Consider the following 23,417-nt stretch of genomic DNA (forward strand, 5'->3'; position numbering starts at 1 on the left):
GCGTACAAGTACAGCACAGGCAAAAGTGATGCAAGCTTCTCCCATGCAAACCCCAGCCAATACACCTGCCTGGCCACTGCTGACAATGAAAGCCCTCATCAAAAGCCAGTTGTGGTGGAAGTTTTTGAGACATGGGCACCAACCCTCCATGAATTATTCTGTCTGAACCCACCAGCTCATGTCAAGCTGTAAGACTTTTGGCCAGGGCTGGCTCCAGGTCCCAGTGCGTGCTTGCGGCGGCATGCCACGGGGGGTGCTCTGCTGGTTGCTGGAAGGGCGGCAGGCAGCTCCAGTGGACCTCCCACAGGCGTGCCTGCGGAGGGTCTGCTGGTCCCACGGCTCCGGTGGAGCAGCCACAGGCACGCATGCGGGAGGTCCACCGGAGCCGCGGGACCGGCGACCGGCAGAGCGCCCCCCGCAGCATGCCGCCGTGCTTGGGGCAGCGAAATGGCTAGAGCCTGCCCTGCTTTTGGCCACCAGTAGAACAGACAGAATTTTGACTAACGATCTTTGTATCTGATTACCAACCTTCCTGACCTATATGGCCACAAGGCTCTTTATTTCTGAGCAGGCAAGTGGAATCTAAGTCCTCATTTAACACTGAAGCTGCAGTTTTGGTCACTTTTCATCACTGTTGCTGTGTTTCTCAGTTTCACTTCCACAGCACTGGGGAAGTAGAGCTGCTGAGGCTGGTTTGGAAGTCAGGAGAAGGTAGCTTAGAACCTAGAGCAGTTGAAAGGCAAGTGAGGCCTACAGAGATTAAAGTCAGGCATGCATAGTGGTACAGTCCATTGTGGGATATTAGTTGAATCATTTCCACCAGTGCCATAGTCACACAGTGCAATGGCAGATCACCAGGAAATAAGTCTCAAACCAATACTTGCTTCAGTGCCTCAACTGGGAAGATTTAGACCACCCCCTGGATGAGGGGCAGGGGAGGAGAGGGATCTTTCACTTATGGAAATCAGGGAGAATTTGCTAGGGGGTTTTATAATCTGCTGGCCTGTTTCCTTGGCTCAGAAAGGAGTCACTACTATGCTCAAAGACTCTTGGGGCACAGTTTAAACCTTCAATATAAAACTTAGGCAAAAATATCAAACAAAACACACCTTTTCTGCCTACCCAAGACTACAGCTCCTAGAGCCTTTCCCCCTTGCCTCTCTCCATGCTAAAAGGACATACCCTCCTTTCAAGCCCACTGCTTTAGAGTCTACTACAGAAGCCCCTCTCCCACATGCAGCTCCTTTCAACTGTATTTTCCCAGCCCTATATAAGGATCACCTGACCCTTTCCCAGCTGAGTCTGATCATTGAACAGGGCTGGCTGGCCCTTAGAGTCAAGCTACCCTGGTACAATGTTAATGGAAGCAGGATCACACTACTGATGCGAATCCCTGTCCCTCCCTTTTTCTATTCTCAGCCATTCAAAAATCCTTCAGCTGCTCAGCATGGATTCAAGTACCTTCGGATTGGGTCAGAGTAAGGACATTCTGAATCCCTTGCACAGCCATTCATCTGGTTCCCCCTTACATTGTGTAAAGTGCCCCATAGTGTAACTGCAGCACCTGCCAAGGTAGCTGGGGCCATGGGTGGATCTGTAGACCCTGAACACTCTTCTCTAATGCCCTGTCTGCACAAGTCTAACCCAGCCAGGGACTTGTTCTGGTCACAGTTTTGACAGCTTGTTTACTGAGCACAGGTAAAAATAATTGTTTGCAGTAAAGACTTTCCTTCTTACTCTGCCCTTTTAAAGCCCTGATGTTCAGTACTTGCAGCTAATATTTTTAAAAGATTGGATCTAAACTTTGGATATGGGGTATTTATAGGGTAAAGGAAGGAACTGACTGCTCTACCATGTCTTAGTTTCTGTGCGTGTATGCTGTGGGAGCAGAGGCCTGCGCTCCTCTGCAGCTATTAATAGTATGCATTCTGTAAACATGCTTCTTTCTGGAAATCATTTCATTCGGAGTTTGGGGAAAAATTTATTTCCAAACACATTGATTCCTCAGCAGCTGTTCCTCCTGGTGGCCATTTTCCCAAGGACTGGGAATTGCTTTTGTTTGTTTTGTTTATTAAATGAAGGGCTGCAGCACAATGAAGCATATGCTGAGAGTCCAGCATCAGATGAATCAAGGCTTTTGAGACAGTGCCTTCTAAATTAAGTGCCTTGAGGCTTTCTGCTAAAGAGCAGAAGTTTTCAGCATTATCCACAGGCTTCTCTGGAAGGGTGACTACATCTGAAAACACCCACTCTGAATGAACAGCCCCTATGAAGAGAAATGAATAAGGATTAAATAGTCTCTCAAGGATGAAGAAAACCTCTCATTTCCAGACAAGGTGGCTGGGTTTGGGCATGTGCTACCATGCCCCTCATCTCTGCTCTGCCAAATGAATTGTTTCCAGCTTGGGGGAGGTTCTGCAGACAACAGCAAATATAATTTCCTCCCTGCACGCATGGGTGTGGTGACTTAGTTCTCTTAGTTCTGAGAGAGACATTCACCTCAGCTGTCTGGCTCATCAGGACTCTGGGGAGCTGGAGGTGCAGCTCTCTATGACCCCTGGTTTGAGTATGAACATGCTCTCAGGCATACCCACACATGCAATGCATTGGACCAGGACTAAACTGAAGTCTGCTAATGATTGTGGCTCCTGCATGGCAGACGCAGCAGACAGTGTAGAGATTGTGGACAAGGACGTGAGACCATGGCAATTTCTGGCACCAATAAGAGTCTTCCTTTGAAACTAGGGCTAAACAAGACCCAGATGCCCCACCCCTACAAAGACTTCATGGTCTCTGTGAGCAGGGCCGGCTCCAGAAACCAGCTCAAGAAGCAGGTGCTAGGGGCGGCCAATACCAAGGGCCGGCCCTCCGGCCACTATTGGGGTGGCATGTCCGGGTCTTCGGCAGCAATTTGGCGGTGGGTCCCTCAGTCCCACTCGGAGCAAAGGCCCAGCCGCCAAAGAGTGGAGTGGCGCAATCGTGCTGCTGGGGCTTTTTTTTTTTTTTTTTGTGTGCTTTTTAGGGTGGCAGAAAACCTGGAGCCGGCCCTGTCTCTGGGATGGGATCACCCTCCAAGTTCCCCTGCTCTCCATGCTCCAAATGCATTTTAGTTTTGCTTGTTAGTCCATCTTCCTCCCATGTGAAGCTGATGATGCCACCCTTGGAGGCAGCAATCAGATATATGCTCTCTTGCTGCCTCTTCCTGTGGCTCAGTGCTCTATCCCTATGGCCTACTTGCCAAGTACGCATCCAGCTCTAACTTGGGTACTCATATGGCCCCCGTTACCGTCTGAGTGCCTCACAGTCTTTACTGTATCGGGGGTAGCTGTGTTAGTCTGTGTCCACAAAAACAACAAGGAGTCCTGTGGCATCTTAAAGACTAATAGATTTATTTGGGCATAAGCTTTTGTGGGTGAAACATCATGCGTCTGAAGAAGTGGGTTTTTTACCCACGAAAGCTTATGCCCAAATAAATCTGTTAGTCTTTAAGGTGCCACCGGACTCCTTGTAGTCTTTACTGTATTGATCCTCACAACACCCCTGTGAAGTAGGGCAGTGCTACTGACCCCACTTCTACAGATGGGAAACTGAGGCACAGAGAGGGTATGGCCCAGAGCCACAAACATATTTAGGATCCTGAAGTCCTTTTGAAATTAGAGGAAGTTAGGAGTTTAAATAACATTGTGAATCTGCGCCTAAGAGACTTGCCCAAGGTCATACAGGAAGTCTGTGGCAGAGCAAAGACTTGAAGCTGATGCTCTCACATCCTAGGCTGGTGTCCTGCTCTATGGACCTTCTTTCCTCTGTTTAATATCCCTGACCCCTCCCAAAGAGGTAGAAAGTCAGGGATAATAGGACCATGCAATGGAATCACTTTTACTTTACCCATGAGGTTTAATATTTGCCAAGCTGCCTTCAAACTCCAGCAAGCAGCTTGGTTTGTTTTTATGCACACCAGGGTAATCACAGTTTGTGAAGTGGGCTGTAAATGAATTTCAAAGCTCATTCCAGAGTTGCAGCATGCAAACAAGGAAAATGGGAAGCCCCAGCAGGAGATTACTCTGGCCATGTCTACACTTACAGTTTTGCAGCGCTGGTAGTTACAGCTGTGTTCGTACAGCTGTGTAGGGCCAGCGCTGCAGTGTGGCCACACTGACAGCTACCAGTGCTGCAGTGTGGCCATATGTGCAACACTTGCAGCGCTGTTGGGAGTGGTGCATTGTGGGCAGCTATCCTAGCATTCAAGTGGCTGCAACGTGCTTTTCAAAAGAGGGGTGTGGGGTGGAATGTGACAGGGAGCGTGGAGGAGACAGACAGAATGGATTTTTGGATTTGACACTGTTCTCAGCTCCCTGCCTTGCAAGTTCTAAGGACTGTGCCTACCTTCAATCATTTTAAAAGTTCTAACTCCCTTCCCCCACTCCTCTCTCATTCACTAAATGCAAATTATGTACTGCTAAATACCCGTCAGACCAGATCAGCAACTGCTCAACACGGACTTCCCCCTCCCCCCCGCCGTGTGAGAGTGCTGTTTCTCTCTTCAAGCAAACAGCTGTGAACATTCCAAAGTAATTCCCCTGCCTGCCTCCGCTCGCTCAGCAAACAGGAGCTGTGTTTGTTTTTTAAATAAGCAGTTTGGCTGAACTCCGAGCTCTCCCTTTCTTCCGGTTTGTTGTGGACAGGAATTCTGGGATACCTCCTTATACCCCGGAGGTCAATAAAAGCGCTGGTGGGCGTCCACACTTGCTGACCAGCGCTGGATCACCAGCGCTGGAATCCCTACACCCGAGGCTCGACCGGGTGTACAGCCAGGGCTGCAAACAGGGAGTTGCAGCGCTGGCCGTACTTTGCAAGTGTGGCCACATCCTAAGCTGCAGCGCTGTAACCCCCTCACCAGCGCTGCAACTCTCTAGTGTAGCCATGGCCTCTGTCTCCAGGAAAGATGAACAGGGCAGGGTCATTAGGCACTGTTATCTGCATCAACGGCAGGCGGCTTCTTGTGCCAAGGACTCTGAGGGCAGAGAACTCCTACTGGAATCCAGGGTGGGAAGGGAAGGGTCTTTTACTTACTGAGGAAAAATATCATTTGGGCTTGACCGTTTGCTGAAGGACTTGAAGAACTGAGGGGTAAGACATATCTCACCCCACCTCCCCTGCAACACATCTGTACCCCTTATTTTTGGTCTGACAAGGCAAACAGAGTACAGATGCCTAGAGGCCCAGGAGGAGCAAATATCTGATAGAACTCTCTCCAAGAGAAGGGAAAATGTCAGTGACAAGAGACTGCCATAACTGACAACTGAAAAGAAACTTGTAACCCAAGGGGAAGTGCAAATAAAGTTAGGAATCACACCAGAACGCCCCCTCCCTGGTGAAGTCAGTGGGAGCCGTAGGTGCTCAGGTCCTCTAAGAAAATCGGGCTGTTTATTTAGATACCTAACTTTAGGCACCCATGTTTTAAAATGTGAAGAGCCAGAGCAAAGAGCCTGATCATCCCCGTTTAAGGCCAGGCCCTCAACTGGTGTAAATCAGCATATTGCTATCAAGTTCAGTGGAGATATGGCAATATACATCTGGCCCAGAGATCTCAAAGTGGCTCACCTGGCCCAGCCCTAGTGCAAATCGTTTTGAAACACATGAAAAGTATTAACATTAAAAAAACAAACCACCAACTGTCTACGGCAAGGCCTCAAAGGTGTTTAGATACCACTTTAATCTCTGTCTTGAAATTAGTACTGTTTACCTAGTCCTTGGCATGATGGAAATCTGAGACATAACACATTGCAAGCACAGATGTGTAAACACACAACCTGGTCTGCTGTAGCTCTGTTGACCTCTCAGAATCAAATTGTTTAAACATCAGTACAGGGATGTGATCGATTTCCATGTCAGTTAACACAGGAGCTGTGCGGTGTGTTTATCCTCAGAGGGTTTTTTCAATTTAAGTATGTATTTGTAATAGGTTGTTCTTTGCTGGTTGTCAAAGATCAGAAAGGGGTTAGGGACCCATCTGTACAAAGGGAGTGTGTTCCTGCTACTCCTTTCCACTTCCTTGAAAGGGCTTCTGCATGGAGAAAAAGCAACTGTTCTTTTTAGTATGAAACTCAGGCCTTGTCTACAGGGGCAAGTTTCTGTGCAAGTTTCTGTGGTATAAATCCCCAGGTGTGCACACTGCCAAGCCACTTAGTGCACAGAAACTGTGCAGTTGCAGCGCTGTAAAGAAAAAAAACCGCCTCGACGAGAGGGATACAGCTTTCTGCAACAGTGCCGCAGTGCCAGTGTAGACACTGGTTGATTACAGCACTGCAACTGGCTTCAGAGAGGTGTCCCACAATGCTTGTTTTCGCCTCTCTGGTCACCGGTTTGAACTCTATTGCCCTGCCCTCAGGTGAGCAACCGCGAGCCCCACCTCATAAATTCCTTTGGAATTTTGAAAGTCCCCTTCCTGTTTGCTCGGCGATGCATGCAGTGGTCTCAGCACATCTTTCCAGGTGGCCATGCCTGCTCCACACAAAAGGTGATCCTCCACTTGGAGCAGTGCCGACTGCTGGACCTCATCAGCATTTGGGGAGAGGAGGCTGTCCATTCCCAGCTGCACTCCAGCTGTAGGAATTATGATACCTATGGACAGATTTCACAATGCATGACAGAAACGGACCATGACCGGAACACACTGCAGTGCAGGGTCAAAGTGAAGGAGCTGCAAGACGCTTACCAAAAGGCGCCGGAGGCAAAGCGCCGCTCAGGTGCTGTGCTCATGAGCTGCTGGTTTCACAAAGAGTTGGATGCGATACTCATTGGCAACCCCACCTCCACTGTGAAGACCACTGGATACTTCGGTAGCTAGCGTGCCAGTCAAGCCTGGACCGAGCCAGGAGGAGGAAATGTTGGACGAGGATGTGGAGGGGGACTCAGAGGCAGAGAACAACTCAGAAGCTAGAGATACATGCAGCCAGGAGCTCTTCTCTACCCCAGAGGAGGCTAGCCAGTCACAGAGGTTGGAGTCTGGCAAAGTGTGAATCAGAGAGAAGGCCCCTGGTAAGTGGCTTTGATTTGGGGGATCGCTGAAACAAGTTGTTGGGGGCAGGAGAGTTGCAGAAAGCAGGCTTGTGTGTGTCTGTATGATGCATGTACCAGCACATGCCTAGTCTGAGCAGTGGAACAGGCTGTTGATTGTCTCCCTCACTCTGAGGGAATCTCCCTCAGAAATATCCAGGAAAGTCTTGTGGAGATAGTGGGCAATCCACTGCCACAGGTTCTTCGGCAGAGCTGCTTTGTTTCTTGCCCCACAAAGGGTAACTTTGCTGCACCACTCTGCCATCACTGGGCGGGGGGGACACCAATGCTGCGCACAGACGAGCCGCATAAGGGCCAGGGCAGAAGCCACGGTCTTGGAGAAGACCCTCCCTTGATTCCCTGCTCACCCTTAGCAGAGAGAGATCTTCCATAATGAACACAAGTAATCTCATGTCGTAGCTACTACGCATGGCAAGATCAATGTTGAACTCTTCTTGCCTTTGTAGTTTAAGGAATAACTACACTGCTACTCGTGACATGTTAGTGAGAGCGAGCAGCATATTAGTCAACAGTGTGGGATCCATTCCTGCAGACCGAAGAGGCAGGGCGCACAGTACACAAACCATTAAAAGATGGGACGAAATGTGGACAGAACAGGGACGGGCAAGCTTTTCGGCCTGAGGAATGCATTGGGTTTCGTAAACTGTATGGAGGGTCAGTTAGGGGAGGGGTTTGTGGCCCAGCCCCCACCTCCTATCTGCCCCCCTGGGACTCCTGCCCCATCCAACCCCCCTGTCCCTGACCACTCCTGAACCCCCGCCGCCCCATCCAACCCCTCCTCTCAGTCCTGATGGCCCCCCGAGACTCCTGCCCCATCCAACCACCCCTTCTTCCTGTCCCCTGACTTCTCCTGGAAACCCTGCCCGACTGCCCCCTGTGGCCCCATCCAACCCCCCTTCCTTTCTGACTGCCCCCGGGACACCTGCCCCCATTCAATCCCCCTGTTCCCTGCCCTCTGACCACCCTGACCCCTAGTCACACCCCTGCCCCCTGACCACTGCCCCAAACTCCCCTGCCCTCTATCCAACTCCCCCCCCCCCGCTCCCTTACTGCATTGCCTGGAGCACCGGTGACTGGCAGCGCTACAGCCACACTGCCCAGCTGGAGCCAGGCCATGCTTCCGTTGCCACCACACAGCACAGAGACTGGGTCAGGCCAGGCTCTGCAGTGGCACTGCCCCAGGAGCTCGACGCCCTGCCATCCAGAGCATTGTGCTGGCAGCATGTAAGCTGAGACTGTCGGAGAGGAGGAACAGCACGGGAGGAGCCAGGGGTAGCATTCCGGGCCAGGAACTCGGGGGCCGAGCAGGATGGTCCCGTCGGCCAGATGTAGCCCACTGGCTGTAGTTTGCCCACCTCTGGCACAGAAGCACAGGGATTGCTGGGATACGAAACAATACATCACTGGGCACTGAGACAGGACACAGGATGCCCCGCAACTCTCCAGCTTCCCGCAGCTCTTAGCGGCAGAAGAGGAAGAGAGGCTGTGCGGGATAGCTGCCCAGAGTGCACCATTCTGAATACTGCCGCAAGTGTGAACACGCTATTGTGCAGGCAGCTGACAGCGTGAACACACAACAGCAGTTTCCCTTCAGCGCTCTCTGAGCAGCACTGTAACTGCCAGTGCTGTAACTCTTCCAGTGTAGACATACCCTAATTTTTCACTGTGACTAGGTACCTTATGACGAGCCTCAGCTTGTCTGAGGGGGTCTTCACTACTGGATGGATCGGCCAGCAGTGATTGATCCCTGAGTGCTCTCCCATCAATTCCTGTACTCCAGTGCCATGAGAGGCGCAGGTGGAGTTGACAGGGGAGCGGCAGCAGTCGACTCACCGCAGTGAAAACATCACGGTAAGTCACTATGAATATGTCAACTTCAGCTACATTATTCACATAGCTGAAGTTGCGTAACTTAGATCAATTGCTCCTCCCAGTGTAGACGAGGCCCAAGGCTGCCAACGAATTTGCCTCTGAATTCCAGGAAACCAAAGCATCTGAAATTTTGCAAGAAGTTTTGCTTTCTATATCAGGTGCTCCTGAAACAGCCTTTAGGAGGCTGAGTGAGCCAGTATTCCAAACCAATTGGCTGGAAGCTGGGGAATTCTTGGGACTGGGTGGGAAGACAAAGAAATTAGAATGAGGAGCAAAATTCTGCCCTTCATTAGACCCAGATGACTCCACTAAAGTCAACACTAGGTTTACACACCATTCAGATTTGGCCCAATTTAGTCATTTCACAGAAGCAGAAGGTACAAGTTGCACTAGCAGTAACTGCGCAACGGCCCAGCTAGGGCAGATCTGTCCTGATCTCTCAGGAATGTGTGTCATGAACAGGCAGGAGAGGAGATGGTGGGATAAAAGAAAAGCAGCTTCTGCAGGAACTGCACTGCTTTTCTAGGAAGTCATTGGAATGATGTTAACAAAAGTATGTAAAAGAGTGAAGAGCTTAACAGGCAGGTTGGAATGTCTATGCAGAAGAGCGTTTTAAAGTTGTCTATAGATCACTAAGCTTTATACAGTAGCTACATCTAGTGTCTGAACTGGACATTACATGAACCAGAGAGACAGGGTGGCTGAGGTCACAGAGGAGCTCTTCTTCAGCTCTGTGTGGCTCAAAAGCTTGTCTCTCTCACCAACAGAAGTTGAGCCAATAAAAGATCACCTCACCCACCTTGTCTCTCTAATATTCTAGGACTGAGATGGCTACAACTTACACTAACCATTCAGTCGCGGATAAGACAAGGTGATAAGGCAGCTTGCAAGTGGTACATTTGGTGGTTGTGTTTTGACAACTAATACCTGAAGGTGGGGTCCATTTTGCAACACAAGATCATATATTTTTATGTTCGTGGTTAACAATCAGCCAGAGGTAGCTGAGACGTAAGAGGCTGAACAAGGAGAGGCTTTGGGATGTTAAATTTCAGGCACCTCCTGGAAGTTTCATGTGCAATGCTTCTGTATCTGGAATGTAGAAGCATCCTCTCCTGATACAATTATGACAAGTTTTAATATAACTATCAGATTATTTTTTTAAAGCTGATTAAGCAGTGATGAGTTAGAGACCACTTGCCCAGCCCATGGGAGAGTGAACGTGTGTAACCATTTGAGATGGAGCAGATATACAGTCAGTCTCCAGAAATGTTCAATGTGAGGTCACTGGAGTGCTGAAATATGAATGGTAAGACAAGTTTTGCTGAAATCCTGAGATGGGGGGAAAAAGCAGCTGGTAGACTAAAAATTTAGGCACATTCAGCTTCAAAGCCCTAAAAATGAAGGGTTGAATACCACATTTATAAAGGAAATGGTTCAACTTCCATCTTAACACCAGGCTTCGCTTCTGTTAGGGCTTGTCTACACTACCCACCAGATTGGTGGGCAGCAATCGATCCAGCGGGGGTCGATTTATTGCGTCTAGTATAGACACAATAAATCAACCGCTGAGCGTTCTCCTGTCGATTCCGGTACTCCACCAGAATGAGAAGCGCAAGCGGAGTCGACAGGAGAGCATCAGCTGTGAACTTACCGCAGTGAAGACTCCATGGTAAGTAGATCTAAGTACGTCGACTTCAGCTATGCTATTCATGTAGCTGAAGTTGCATATCTTAGATCAGCCCCACGTGGTGGTGTAGACAAGCCCTTAGGTTTTGCAGGCTGGTTTACTATACGATCAGTTGAACACTGTGACTGAGTCTGTTCCCCAGTAATACTGTCCATCCCTTCTCAAAGTACTTGATCTGGTGTCAGAGAAACCTTTACAAATACAAATCTTACCCCTCACTCTCCAGTGCTCCATGTAAGCAGCAAAGGCCCTGAACAACATTCCATCTCTTTTCATTAGAAAAAAGTTTGTAGCCATTTCAATTAACAAGAAAATCTCCTGATGGTGAATTGATGCAGTAGTGAATGGGTTAATTCATCATAGGTGTAATCCACTGAAGTCAAGGAGCGATGACAGGACTCAGCTTCACATTCAGCTAGTTGCTGAGAGAGGCAAACTGCTCCCATTCAGCTAGTTGCAGGGTTGATTCTGAAACCTAATGATGAATTAACTATTTCATTGCTGGGCAATTTTAGCAACTGCTGGCAAATATTTGTGTAGTGTGGTTTGCTCTCCTAAAATGTAGAGCTGGGGAAAAAACATCCCTAATCATTTTATATTCATGTATTTTACAGGGACACTGTTCAGTTGCTTCCTCTCTATATTCTCTAGCAGTCTTAAATGACAAAAGCAACAAGGCTCCTGTGTCAAGTAGGAAAATATCCACAGTCTAAATATCCTTTGGCTCAATTTCAGATGATGAAATTCAGAATTATCAATTGTTATGGTCCAGCATTTCTCAAACTGGGGTCCTTGGACACTCTGAGGATCTGTGGGCCCCACTGATCAACTCCTCCCCCTCCCTTCCAGTGTCTCCTGCACGCTGGAGAAATCCGTTTAGCGGCATACAGGAGGTGCTGGGAGGGAGGGGGAGGAGCAGGGACGGGGCATGCTCAGGGGAGGGAGTGGAAAGAGGTGAGGAAGTGAAGAGTGGGGTGGAGGGGGGGGCAGGGCCTGGGGTTGAGAAGTGGCTTGGGGGATTCATGAAAAATTTTAAATCAAAACAGGGGTCCACAGGTTGCTAAAATTTGAGAACCACTGTTATAGTCCATAACTGAACACAAGGATGGTCCTAATACTCGCGGGTTCTATTTTATACTCTGGCATTGAATTACTGTGAGTTTGAGCAAGCCATTTAAACACCCCAGTACCTCAACTGATCCATGTGTAAAATGGGTATAACCTACCTATTGCAGTACTGTGAAGTTTCATTAATAGTTTGCCAGGAGGAAAAAGTTGACTAAATAAGGGCAAAGCAGTATATACATTTCTACACACAAATTCCTCACGTGGCCAAGATTTAACTGACAGAAAATAGTAGATGGTATCTGGCTGTCTAGAATGAGTCTCCAGAAATATATTGTCATATTGCAGTAGCAATGATTCTATTAAACATTGGCTCTGCCCCTCACCAAATTTGAACTGTGCACGCCAATGACCCAGAATTCTGGTAACCCAGCTAGTAAGGGTTATACTGAATCATTTTGTTTTGTCTGACCCTAGCCTCAGCCTCACTGGAGTATGTTTGGTTAAACATGCATAACAGACTATAGAGACCAAGTTTGTGATTTAGCAAGAACTTAATCGAGCTCAGACTAGAGATACAGTTAATGTGTAAAATATACTTACTGTTCACTGTTCATTGCTGGAAAAGCACAGGAATGCACTTCCTTACACCCATTGTGGAGAACATTAATTGATCAAAATCTTTTGCTGCTTCCACTTGTTGAACTGGAGACCTGTGGATATCCAATGACCACATGTATTCACTTTAAGTGGTAGCGGGGGCCCCTCAAATATTTTTGCAAACATGGTAACACAGATGCGAGTAGTGTGTCTACAAGGGAAAGTTTTACTACTTCAACCTTGCCGACAGTTAAAATGGCAAAATGTCCCTAGCATAGGCAGTTATATGGGTATAAAAATGCTTAATTTAGTTTGGTGAAGCAAAATCTTCTAAACCAACATAAAGCACCTCACAGTAGTATAACCACATCTACACTCAAGCTTCTATTGGCATAACTGTATCAGAAAATCTCACCCTGTACTGACAGTCATTTCAATAAAACTTTAAATGTAGATCATGCCTTAACTGATCTCCATTAACTTCTTAGCCTGCTATTGCTGTAGAGCAGGGGTTAGCAACCTTTCAGCAGTGCTGTGCCGAAGCTTCATTTATTCACTCTAAGTTAAGGTTTCACGTGCCAGTCGTACATGTTAACATTTTCAGATGGTCTCTAAGTCTATAATATATAACTAAACTATTGTTATATGTAAAGTAAATAAGGTTTTCAAAATGTTTAAGAAGCTTCATTTAAAATTAAATTAAAATGCAGAGCCCCCTGGACTTGTGGCCAGGACCCGGGCAGTGTGAGTGCCACTGAAAATCAGCTCGTGTGCTGCCTTTGGCACACGTCATAGGTTGCCTACCCCTGCTGTAGAGGCTAGCTTATGTTATGTACCAATAAGTGACAAGATGGATGAGGTAATCTCTTTACTGGACAAACTTCTGTTGGTGAGAGAGACAACCTTTCCTGCTTACCAAGCTCTTCTTCAGGTGAGAAACTTGCTTCTGGTGAGGAGTTTGGAGATTTTTTTGGGGGGAAGGGAGGTTGAGGGTTGTTTGAATGCCAGAAGAGATGTTCAGAACAATTCCTGTTTGGAAGAGGAGGTATATTTTTGCTGCATTGCAAAATAAGTATATGGGGCAGTTTCTGCTGAGGAAATGTTCAGATACTTTCTCTATTTAGTTCCATCTATTATGACAAACATCTAATGCAGTTCAACCCCTACCCTGCCCTACTTCAGTAAGTGCATCTACTGTGTACAACAGAATCAAAATTCTGGCTCTTACTGCTGGAACCATAGAGGGAACATGTAGATACAGTCGAAACTGACGGCAGTCTGTTTATACAGTAAAAACCAGGACAGTCTCCGTGGTTGTTAAGGGGATCACACAACAGTACAACTTACTGCATCTGTAAAAAAGCGCGGCTGAAGGGCAAGCATGAAGCAGCCAGAGGGATGATTAGTTCAAAGTGATTCAAAAGGGGCTTCTGATTCCATAATTCAAGCCAGCTGAACCCTGTGCTGTCAGCCATTTGCCAGTAATTACAGGGCCTCTACCTTCTGGAATTACAGGAACATTATAGATTTCAGTTAGATATCTCAGATGGAGCTTTATATTTAAAGCAAGTGGACCCAAGGTTTAATAAAGGTTTATTTTCCTATTCCAAGAGGGACCATATACATTATTGAATGAGGAAATAAATAATGCTAGAAAATGTTTTGGAATTTCACTCAAACATGAAATTTGGTTCACAGCTTTTTTTTTTTAAAAAAGGAAATGAATAATTACAACTTCCTATGGATCAGTGACATGGCTCCTCCCATTCAGATTTTGCCCTTCTTTGCAGCCCCTTTAAGTTAGTTCCTCCCCAAGCTCCCAAAAATGCACACAAGACACACAGACTGTGTTCAACAGATTTACTTGGACTGGACTCTTAGATGCTCAAGAAGAAAAAGGCACAGATTAAGAGAGACTCCAATGACTCTTTTGAACACAGCAAATGGGGTTATGTTTGTAACAAACAAAAAAAATGTACTGCTATGAATTGTATGGGCTAAGAAATTCAAACTTTTTCACCTTGTCCCAACTGTTTGCCTTAATTAAAATGGAATTTAAATTAAATTGTATAAACATATGAAATAAAGTCTCAGCTTTAGGAATATTTTTGTTTCCTTTATGTACAAATCTTAGTATACAATTTTTATATTTCATTATACATTTACTACATATTCTATATCAAAGTGAGTCAGGCCAACTGCGAAGTACACAATTTCCAAGACACCTTAGTGTACTAAGGCAGTAGGAATGGATCCATCTGCTTTCTTTGCTGGCAGTGCCAACCGGAAGTTAGGGAGGCCCAGGGATTCACCGTGGGATCCAATCAAATGTAATAATCCTCTACTGGTTCGCCATTGACATCACAATAATGAATGAAGATCGCCACAACCCGCTGGAAAACACCTTTTTTCATCTGGCGCAGTTCTGAGATCTCCTCGCCTATTGTTTCCATGCAGATGTCTGCAGATAGCTGTCCTTTCCTCCGGGGAGCATAGATAGTTGCTATGAAGAAAGTCACAAATTGAGCAATCTGTGTTAGAACTAACAGTCAGAATGTAAAGAACCTTTACCTGGAAAGTAAAACATGCACAGAGAAAATGCTCCTTTTGGACATGAAAGTCTAAGAACCATTAGTCAGGCATAAGAAGAAGAAATTGTGTCTGAGGTTTTTCTTTTTGATTAAACCCCCCCCAATGTCTCAATTGTTTTAAGATTGAACTTTCGTACAGGAACTCCTGTTTAGTAGAAAAACAATCACAAATGCTACTGCAGTTAAACTTTGGCCTAGCCTAATGACTGGAGCACTGGACTGGGACCTAGGTGACTGGGTTCAATATCCATGTCTACCATGGGCCTACTTGGGTAAGGCACTTTCTGTGCCTCAGTTTCTCTGAGGGGATGGAGAAGTAAAACAGAAATAATACTGACCAAATTTGTAAAGCACTTTCAGATCTACTGATGAAAAGCACTATACAAGGTAGGTTTTATTAACAACTTACCCTTATGTGCCTAGATGTTGTAGATCAGGGTTCGGCAACCTGCAGCACATGTGCCAAACATGGCACGCATGCCGATTTTGAGCGGCACACAGTCGCCTGCCGTGGTCCCAGTCCCCAGCCCCACTCAGCCCTCCCGCCCACTGCTCTCCCCTGCGGGGGCAGGAGGCAGAAGCTTGGTTCTGCGGCAACCAAGCTTCTCTCCTCTGCTTCTTCCCCCAGAGTGGTGCTTTCCTGCCTCGCCCCCTCTCCTTCCCTGCACCAATCAGCTGATGGCCCTAGTGAGGGGGAGGGAGGAAAAGCAACAGCCTGCAGGCAGTTCCCTAGAGGAGACAGAGAAGAGGTAGGGATGGGGTCCTGGGGAAGGGGGTGGAACAGGGCATATCCCTTCCAGCCCCCTGCCATGAGCGGCTCATGGCAAGGGGTTGGGAGCAACCCTACGAGCCGAGTACCCTAGCCCTCTGCCCTGACCCCCGTCCCCTACACACAGCTTTCTGCCCTGCAGCCCCCATACCCCCCAGCCCTCTGCCCTGACCCCCCCCCCACACTCAGTCTTCTGTCCTACACCCCCCACATCGCCAGCCCTCTGCCCTGATCCCCCGCACACACAGCTTTCTGCCCTGCTGCCCCCATACCCCCCAGCCCTCTGCCCTGACCCTTGAACCCCCTCACACACACACACAGCCTTCTGCCCTGCACCCCCCAGCCCTCTGCCCTGAACCCTCCCCCACCCCAACACACACCCAGCCTTCTGCCCTGCATCCTCACAGTCCCATCCCTCTGCCTTGAACCCCTCACACACCCCCATCCCTCTGCCCTGACCCGTGAACCCCCACACACCCCCAGCCCTCTGCCCTTATCCCCCCTTCCCCCCAGGTCTGGGGTCCCGGCCGCAGGCCCTGCTCAGCCCGCTGCCAGCCTAGGTGAACAGAACCCCAGGCTGGCAGCAAGCTGAGCAGGCTGGTGGCGTAAGATTAGCATTTTAATTTAATTTTAAATAATGCTTCTTAAACATTTTGAAAACCTTGTTTACTTTACATACAATAGTTTAGTTATATAATATAGACTTATAGAAAGAGACCTTCAAAAAATGTTAAAATGTATTACTGGCACGCGAAACCTTAAATTAGAGTGAATAAATGAAGACTCGACACACCACTTCTGAAAGGTTGCCGACCCCTGTTGGTAGATCATGGTTTAAAATCATATATTTTGAAATGTCTAGACAACAGGGGCAAATTAGGGATGAAGTTACAGCCTCAATTTTGAATGTTTTGTAGATGTACAACCTGATGTTAAAAGGTGTCTTCTCATTGTTCAGTTAAAAACAATACAGATCAACTTTGATTCAGACTATTAAGATTTATCAGGTGAATCAGTTTTGCCAATGATATGGCACCAGAGAACTCAGGAACTTGCTGAAGACAGACCACAGATTATCTGGCTGTCAAAAAATGCCAAGTCATTTAACTATACACGTTTTATAGACGCCTTAAAATACATTCCATACAACTAAAACAGGGTGATCTTTTCCCATGTGTCCATGTTATAAAATCACGCATCTATGAGTCACTTTATTTTGTTAAATGGTCTTCATTATGGTTGGATTAACCTTCTTTCCATAAGTACTGATAAACTCATTTCCAGATCAAGGGCCAGACTTTGTCCCCTTATCACCTATTGGGGGTATAGAAGGGGCGGAACCAGCTGTCTGGAAATACCCCTGGTGCAATGGGTTCCCCATGAAACAGCTCTATGCCCAATACCTCTTGCAACGTTTAGAAAAATATTTTTTTAAAAAGACACAGCCTGAATCCAAGCTACATGTTACGGCAGCAATTACTCACTTCTCTCATCATCCTCAAAATCATATCTGGCATAGCTGTTTGGCTCTGCTGTTCGGAGTGACCTCAGCCAGGGGAAATCAGTAATCATAGAGTAAGGGGCTCCATCCACAATGCCTAAAAGAAACAAAGAAAGGGAAATAGCGGGATCTGTTGAAGAAATACTGTTGTCTTTTTAATGCCAGTGCTTCTCGTCTCACCAGGAACAATCCAATTTTATTAGGCAGGCATACCACACTGGTACAGGCAAAGAACTTCCTCAGCCTGGGAATGCTCCATTCAACACCTGTCCAAGCCAGAACTCTGTCATCTCCTGAGATAGTTATTATCCATTTCCACACCGTCATCTCAAACACTTCCAAACTACGTTTTTAATTCCACATCAACTACTGCAGTGCTTGAGGGCAGCAAGCCAAGGGCCAGTCTCAGTTCCTGGTGTGCAGGTGACCTCCAGTATTCAGTCAGAAGGCATATTTACCCCAGCTGTTTTTCCTCTCCCCAGCAACTTCTTGAGGAAACGAAATAATTTGCTTTTGCAACAGATTAGCCTCCAACCCCCTGTAATACTCACCTTCTAGAGTATAAATATCCCGCCCCCAAGGGTACTTGGTGTATTTCTTCAAGTCTTCGTCAGTTCGTGTGGCCTCAGGGAAGAACTCATATTTAATAAGCTCCCTGGAGACAGGAAGGAAGAAAATACAGGTGGCAGTAATGGGAAATGTTACAAAAAGGGACAGGAATCACACTGGAAACCCTGAAACAACATGACCTCTGATTTAATAGGGCTGAACCTATAGAAACACACTGTAAGATACAAACTTGGGTGCAGTATGCAATCCCTTGGCTCCTGAGTGCAACTATATGTGACATGGGGTTAGGTAAAAGACCATGTCTATGTCTGCTACATGGAAAACAACTGTTTGTGATGCCTCCTGTTTGTAGGGGACTGTCCTTCAGAACTAGAGCTAAATAAATTCCCTCTCTTTAATTTTGCCAAGGAAATGTAAGAAGAAAGGAAACCTGGCCTGAAATGATGGACAGGTGCTGCTACATATAATTTCCTGTTGCTGGGGAAACCTTGCACATTATTTCTATTTCCCCCCAAAACTAAAGTTCTGTCTACTAGAGTCAGTCTGCGTGCATCTGTCTGTCTCTCTTTTTAAAAAAAATGAACTTAACAATGAGAGAGACAAGATTAGAAGATATTCCCCCGGCCTCCCTTAAAGAGAATGCTACAGCATTCTAAAGCAAAGATGCAAAACACTACAGTTTACAGTTGTGTTAGTGTAGCACTAGAGATGGATGCAGAATACTGTACTATTTTACATAGGGAAAACAACCCAGTGGAGGAACCTTTAATATTATTTGAATTCTCCTCATCCCATCATTTACACATTAGCGATCCCATGCGTTAGGGTACCCCTTTATCTGGCCAATATAATATACTGAGTCTATATTAATCTATTGGCTCAGCACTGATAGATGGATACTCACTGGTTAATGTTTGCTATTGTGTCCATCCAGCTGCGAATGCGCACCTTGTTGCGGACGTTAGGAGGATTGCTGAACTCATGAATTATGCAAATGTGGTATGGGTAAGGACCACTAAATATCTTTTGCTCTAGAGTCAACGTGTCGACCTGTGGAAAAAGTCAGACAGGACTTACAACCAAGAGAAAGGAGAAGAGGTGATTTTAGAGTCAGCAGCATATATCTGACCAATACTCCCCACTTTAGGGGGAAGCAAAGTATAAGGAGAAAAAAAATGAATGTTAGCAAAGAGTTAAAATATAGTGGGAACTTTACAACTTTCATAGCGCAGCTTTGCCAATGCACCTTATGCCGCATTGCAGGATTTGTAGGGAATAAATCAGTAAAACGGTCTGATTTAGTAATTGCATGTTACTAGTTTAATTAACACAGTGACCAAAGATGCCTTCATTCCTACAGAAAGTGGCCCTGGTGTAAGTTTTTTTTGTTTTTTTATACACGGTGTTATCATGCACCACTGCAACCAAGAACTGGATTGCAAACAGTGATCTAGTTCTTCAGAATATAGTCTTCTGTACCAACCAATGTTCCACTATTCCAATACCACTGATAAGAGGAAACATTACTTCACATTCAGAGTGCTCCTGCTAAGCAAGCAGCATGATCACATCAACTAATCAAAGAACTAGTTCTGAGTTCTAGTCTTAGCTGTGCTATTTATTCACTTTGTGGCCTTGGGCAAGTCACATAACTTCTCAGTGTCTGGTTTTCCCACATGTAAACACAGGTTATACTATTATGTTAACTACCTTGTGTGGCCAATTGCCGGTACTGTTATGCTGGGTCTCGTGCCTTCTCTTCTTGGGGGAAGGTTCAGGGTGCTATTGCTTGCCTCTGAATCATTATTTTAATTACCCCACTATTGTCCTTGAGGAAGGGAGTGGAGAGGGAGGGACCTTGGCCCGCCCTCTTCTCCAGGTCCCAACCCAGGGGCCCTGAGGTTTGTGGTGAACCACTTGAACTAGCGGTTCCTTCCCCTGGGCTGCTTCCCTCTCCTGCCCTTCAGCTTGTGAAGGGGCTTCTTGCCCTCCTTCTACACAAGCCAGGTGCCCCTTACCTAGGGTTTTTGGATTTCTCAGCCCACCGCAGCACTCCTCCAAACTTTCCTTTTGGTCTCTCTTCAAAACTGTTCTCTGCTCCAACTCTTTCAAACTGCTCTCTGCTCCAGCCAAACCTTCCTGCTCCAACTCCCACACTGTCTGACTGAAGCAGGGGTTTTTTATCACATGACTGACTGCTGGTGCTCTAACTGGCTTCAGGTGCTCTAGTTAATCTATAGCAAACCTTCCTCCCCTTGCAGGGAATAAGGCTCCCTGCTAACACTCTCCTGCTGCCCTCTGGCCATGCTCTATCACACTTGCAATATTGGCAGATTGATTAAAGTCTGCTTTGATGATGTAAAACAGTATATTAATGCTAAGTAGAGGTGTTGAACTTGAGAGGGCAGAATAGTCACCAAACTATTCCAGACACACGGGGCCTATGGCATACTTCTGGTCATAAAGGAAAATGACTATGCAAGTACACCTCTACCCCGATATAACACTGTCCTCAGGAGCCAAAAAAATCTATAAGTGAAACTGTGTTATATCGAACTTGCTTTGATTCGCTGGACTGTGCAGCCCCACCCCCCCCGGAGCGCTGCTTTACCGCATTATATCCGAATTCGTGTTATATCGGGGTAGCGGTGTACATAAAGAGTAGTTGTTTTTGCAGTATATTATGTAACCTCTAGTTACTAGTACAGCATTAATTCAGCACCTTACTTAGTTGACGTGTAGTCTTCTAATGCAATGAACTTAGCATTGGAGACAGTACTTGACAGTAACAAATTCACTAATTTATGTTAGCAGTGATGCTCAAATCCTGCAATGAAAGCATTAAAAAGGAAAGAAGCTGATGGTGGTATGGTCTTAGGAGAATGATTTTCCTGTAATGCCCACACTTATTTATCTTGCAGTAAGTAGTAATAATAAAGCACGCATAGGTGAAAGAATAAGAACACAGCTTCAAAGTTTGTCTTGGTTAAATGAAAACTACCTGCTGCATTGGACGAAGGTAAATGATCCGGTTTCTCTCTGGTGGCATCCTCAGTATCTGATCTAGTACCTGATCCATGTTTAATTTCTTGCACTGGGCATAGTCAAATCGATTGACAATCGGTGCATTCTCTACTTTTAAATGCTTTAGTACACGACATCTCGTAGCTACAAATTACAAATGAATAAAACTATAAAAGCAGCAGCAAACAAGATACTACATAAAAGGCCTTTGAATTTTCCTAAGGGGATCTCCAAAAGCAGACTGTTTGGTACATTAGGCAAATGAGTCATATATATGTAAAGGGCAGTTACTGAAGGGTGTGCACAGCTAATCAGCTGAGGGTGTGCTTATTTTAGAGCAATCTACCTCTAATCATGGCATCACATCGCCACCTGTAATATGGAGGAAAGCAAAGCACTATATACTGGGCTAATATAGTTCTCTTCCTTGCTGTCATGTCAGGATCATCAGTACTGAGCTGATTAGTTAAAATAAAATGTGCGCTTTGATTAGCCTTCTGAGATAAACCTAATTTCTGCAATTAAACACGTTCTTGTTTTATATGACTTCATGGAGACTGGTGAGAGAGTCATCAATTCAGACAAGACAACTCTATTACTGATTGTAGATGCTGAAGGAAACAGAACAACTGACCTGATGATTTAGGGAGAACTAATCAGAGAAGACTGGAATGCGGCACATAATATACTCCAAGTGCCATTAATCAATACAGATTTTTATCATTCATCATCACTTCAAGAAGGAAACACTATTGTGTAAGATAAATAACTGCAGGGAGAACTATAAAGAACCAGGAAGAAGTGACAGGGAAAACAAAACACTCTAAAATTCATTTAGTTAAATTTCAGTTATCTGATTAACTCCAAGAAAAGTTTGTCTACTGGACAGGTCTCTCCTTATGATTGTTATTTAATACTGCTTGTTTGTTTGAAGTGTTAACCTTTATTAAATCTATTACAGCTAGAGAAATAAGGAACTCAGAAACTGAGAAGCCATGACATGTTTCATTATGCTTCCTACAGCTACTCAGTGTTCTGAGTAAAACTGGCAAGTAGCTTAGCTGCTGATGAATACAGAGTAAGCAAAAGGCTGGTGGATAGCTCCTAAGAGAATATTTTTAAATGTTTCCAGTATTTTCACTGTGGATGGAAAAGGTGGCAAGCTCTTGGGGAAAAATAGAATGGAAGACTAGGCTTGGCTATGAGTACCAATGACATTAATAACATACCATGGATGAACATCATTTTGGGGCAATCTTTCAGGATCAGGTCTGTTATTCCACAATTGGTCAACGTGATTCCAACAAGGTTTTTGGATTTCAAAGTCAGCACCTGGTGAAGATTTAAAAAATAATCCACAGGATAGGATTAATACAAAGTTAATTGAAAGGATTAAGTCAGAATAGAAATAAAAAATCGTGCCAAAAATGGGAAAAGCAGCTCTGTTGTAAATATGCTAGGAGAAAATTCATTCTGGGACACTGTCCAGTGTGATAATGGCCTCTGCCCAGAACAGATTGGCAAGGGAAAAGCAGGACTTGTGTTGCTGATCAGCATGGTTACAAAATGAGTTAAAAATAAGTGATTTTTCAGACCCACAAAGCGTCAATACAATTCCTATAAGCAGCATTGACTTGATAGAAAATACCTCAAGTTCCCTACTACTCAAAATCTTATTGTATTATCTCTCACAAACAATCTAAAAACGTATTTATGCTTTAGAGCCATATTCTAAAAACTGGGCTGACTTGGGACTCTCAGTTGTGGAGCCTTATTCTTCTGTATAAATACAGAAAGATATGGTACAGAGAATCACAGTGTTACATTCCATATACACTACCTTTCATCAAGGAGCCTCTAAGAGGAAAACTTCAGATGGTGAGAAGAAAATTTAGTCTCTGAAGCTCATGCAATCCTGTACATCTGACATTAGTGTTATGGAACTAAAGAAAAAGCAAATGTAAACTCTGATATCTAAGGGATATGAGCAGAGTCACTTTTAACACTGCAGGGACTGGGAGAAGGGCACTAACAATATAAAATTAAGGTAAGACCATTTAAAAAAGAAATCTAGCAAATTTTGTAATGATCTTTATAGCAAGGAAGAATCTGTTTGGCAGACAGATGACCTACAAAGTGCTATCAAATGCACAGAGTGAGCATACTGAAAAAAAAAGAGAAAGTAGGTTTTTGGTTAACTTTTCAGCTGTAGTGACCTAATGTATTAATTGTAACTGCAGAATGAACAAAAAATGACTTTCAGCATAACAGTGTTGTTTTAAAACAGAGCCTATTTTGAGAGGAACAACTCTCATACTCAGAAGTAACTTCTGTGCCCTTTACAGAATCTCTAGTTATAAAAGAGAGGAAATAAGAAATCACACTGAGGCTATGTCTACACAACACACCAGAGTCAGAGGAGTGTCGTGTACATGTCTGCGTCCATACTGCGACGTGTAACTATACCTGTGTTGAGATTCGGGCAACAGGGAAAACTGTCAGCAGCTCCCTACTGCTGGAACCTTTCACTGCAGCAGAGAAAGGCTCTGGCGGGGTGAGGCAATGGAGAAACCCTACTGCCAGAGCCTTTCCCTGCTAAGGGAATAGGATCCAGCAACAGGGAGCTGCCTCAATCTTTCCCTGTGGCATGGAAGGGCTCCA

General features: G+C 45.6%; 1 protein-coding gene across 4 annotated transcripts in view; it reads right to left on the reverse strand.

Annotated features, from left to right (window-relative positions):
• Nucleotides 1–14,146: 14,146 nt before the first annotated feature.
• The window catches only part of FBXO38 (F-box protein 38), a 37,371-nt gene continuing 28,100 nt past the window's right edge, over nucleotides 14,147–23,417 (reverse strand). For 3 of the 4 annotated variants that reach the window (XM_030572088.1, XM_030572087.1, XM_030572089.1), the window contains 6 exons: nucleotides 21,986–22,088; nucleotides 20,734–20,900; nucleotides 18,637–18,782; nucleotides 17,714–17,817; nucleotides 17,146–17,259; nucleotides 14,147–14,804 (listed from right to left, as the gene is read on the reverse strand). In XM_030572088.1, the coding sequence (XP_030427948.1) occupies nucleotides 14,626–14,804; nucleotides 17,146–17,259; nucleotides 17,714–17,817; nucleotides 18,637–18,782; nucleotides 20,734–20,900; nucleotides 21,986–22,088 (813 nt within the window). In that variant the 3' untranslated portion in view covers nucleotides 14,147–14,625. Of the gene's footprint in view, nucleotides 14,805–17,145; nucleotides 17,260–17,713; nucleotides 17,818–18,636; nucleotides 18,783–20,733; nucleotides 20,901–21,985; nucleotides 22,089–23,417 lie in introns of those variants that run through there. The other variant, XM_030572090.1, reaches the window with a different exon arrangement.

Source organism: Gopherus evgoodei, chromosome 8 (genome assembly GCF_007399415.2).
Source record: "Gopherus evgoodei ecotype Sinaloan lineage chromosome 8, rGopEvg1_v1.p, whole genome shotgun sequence".
NCBI classification, from domain to species: domain Eukaryota; kingdom Metazoa; phylum Chordata; order Testudines; family Testudinidae; genus Gopherus; species Gopherus evgoodei.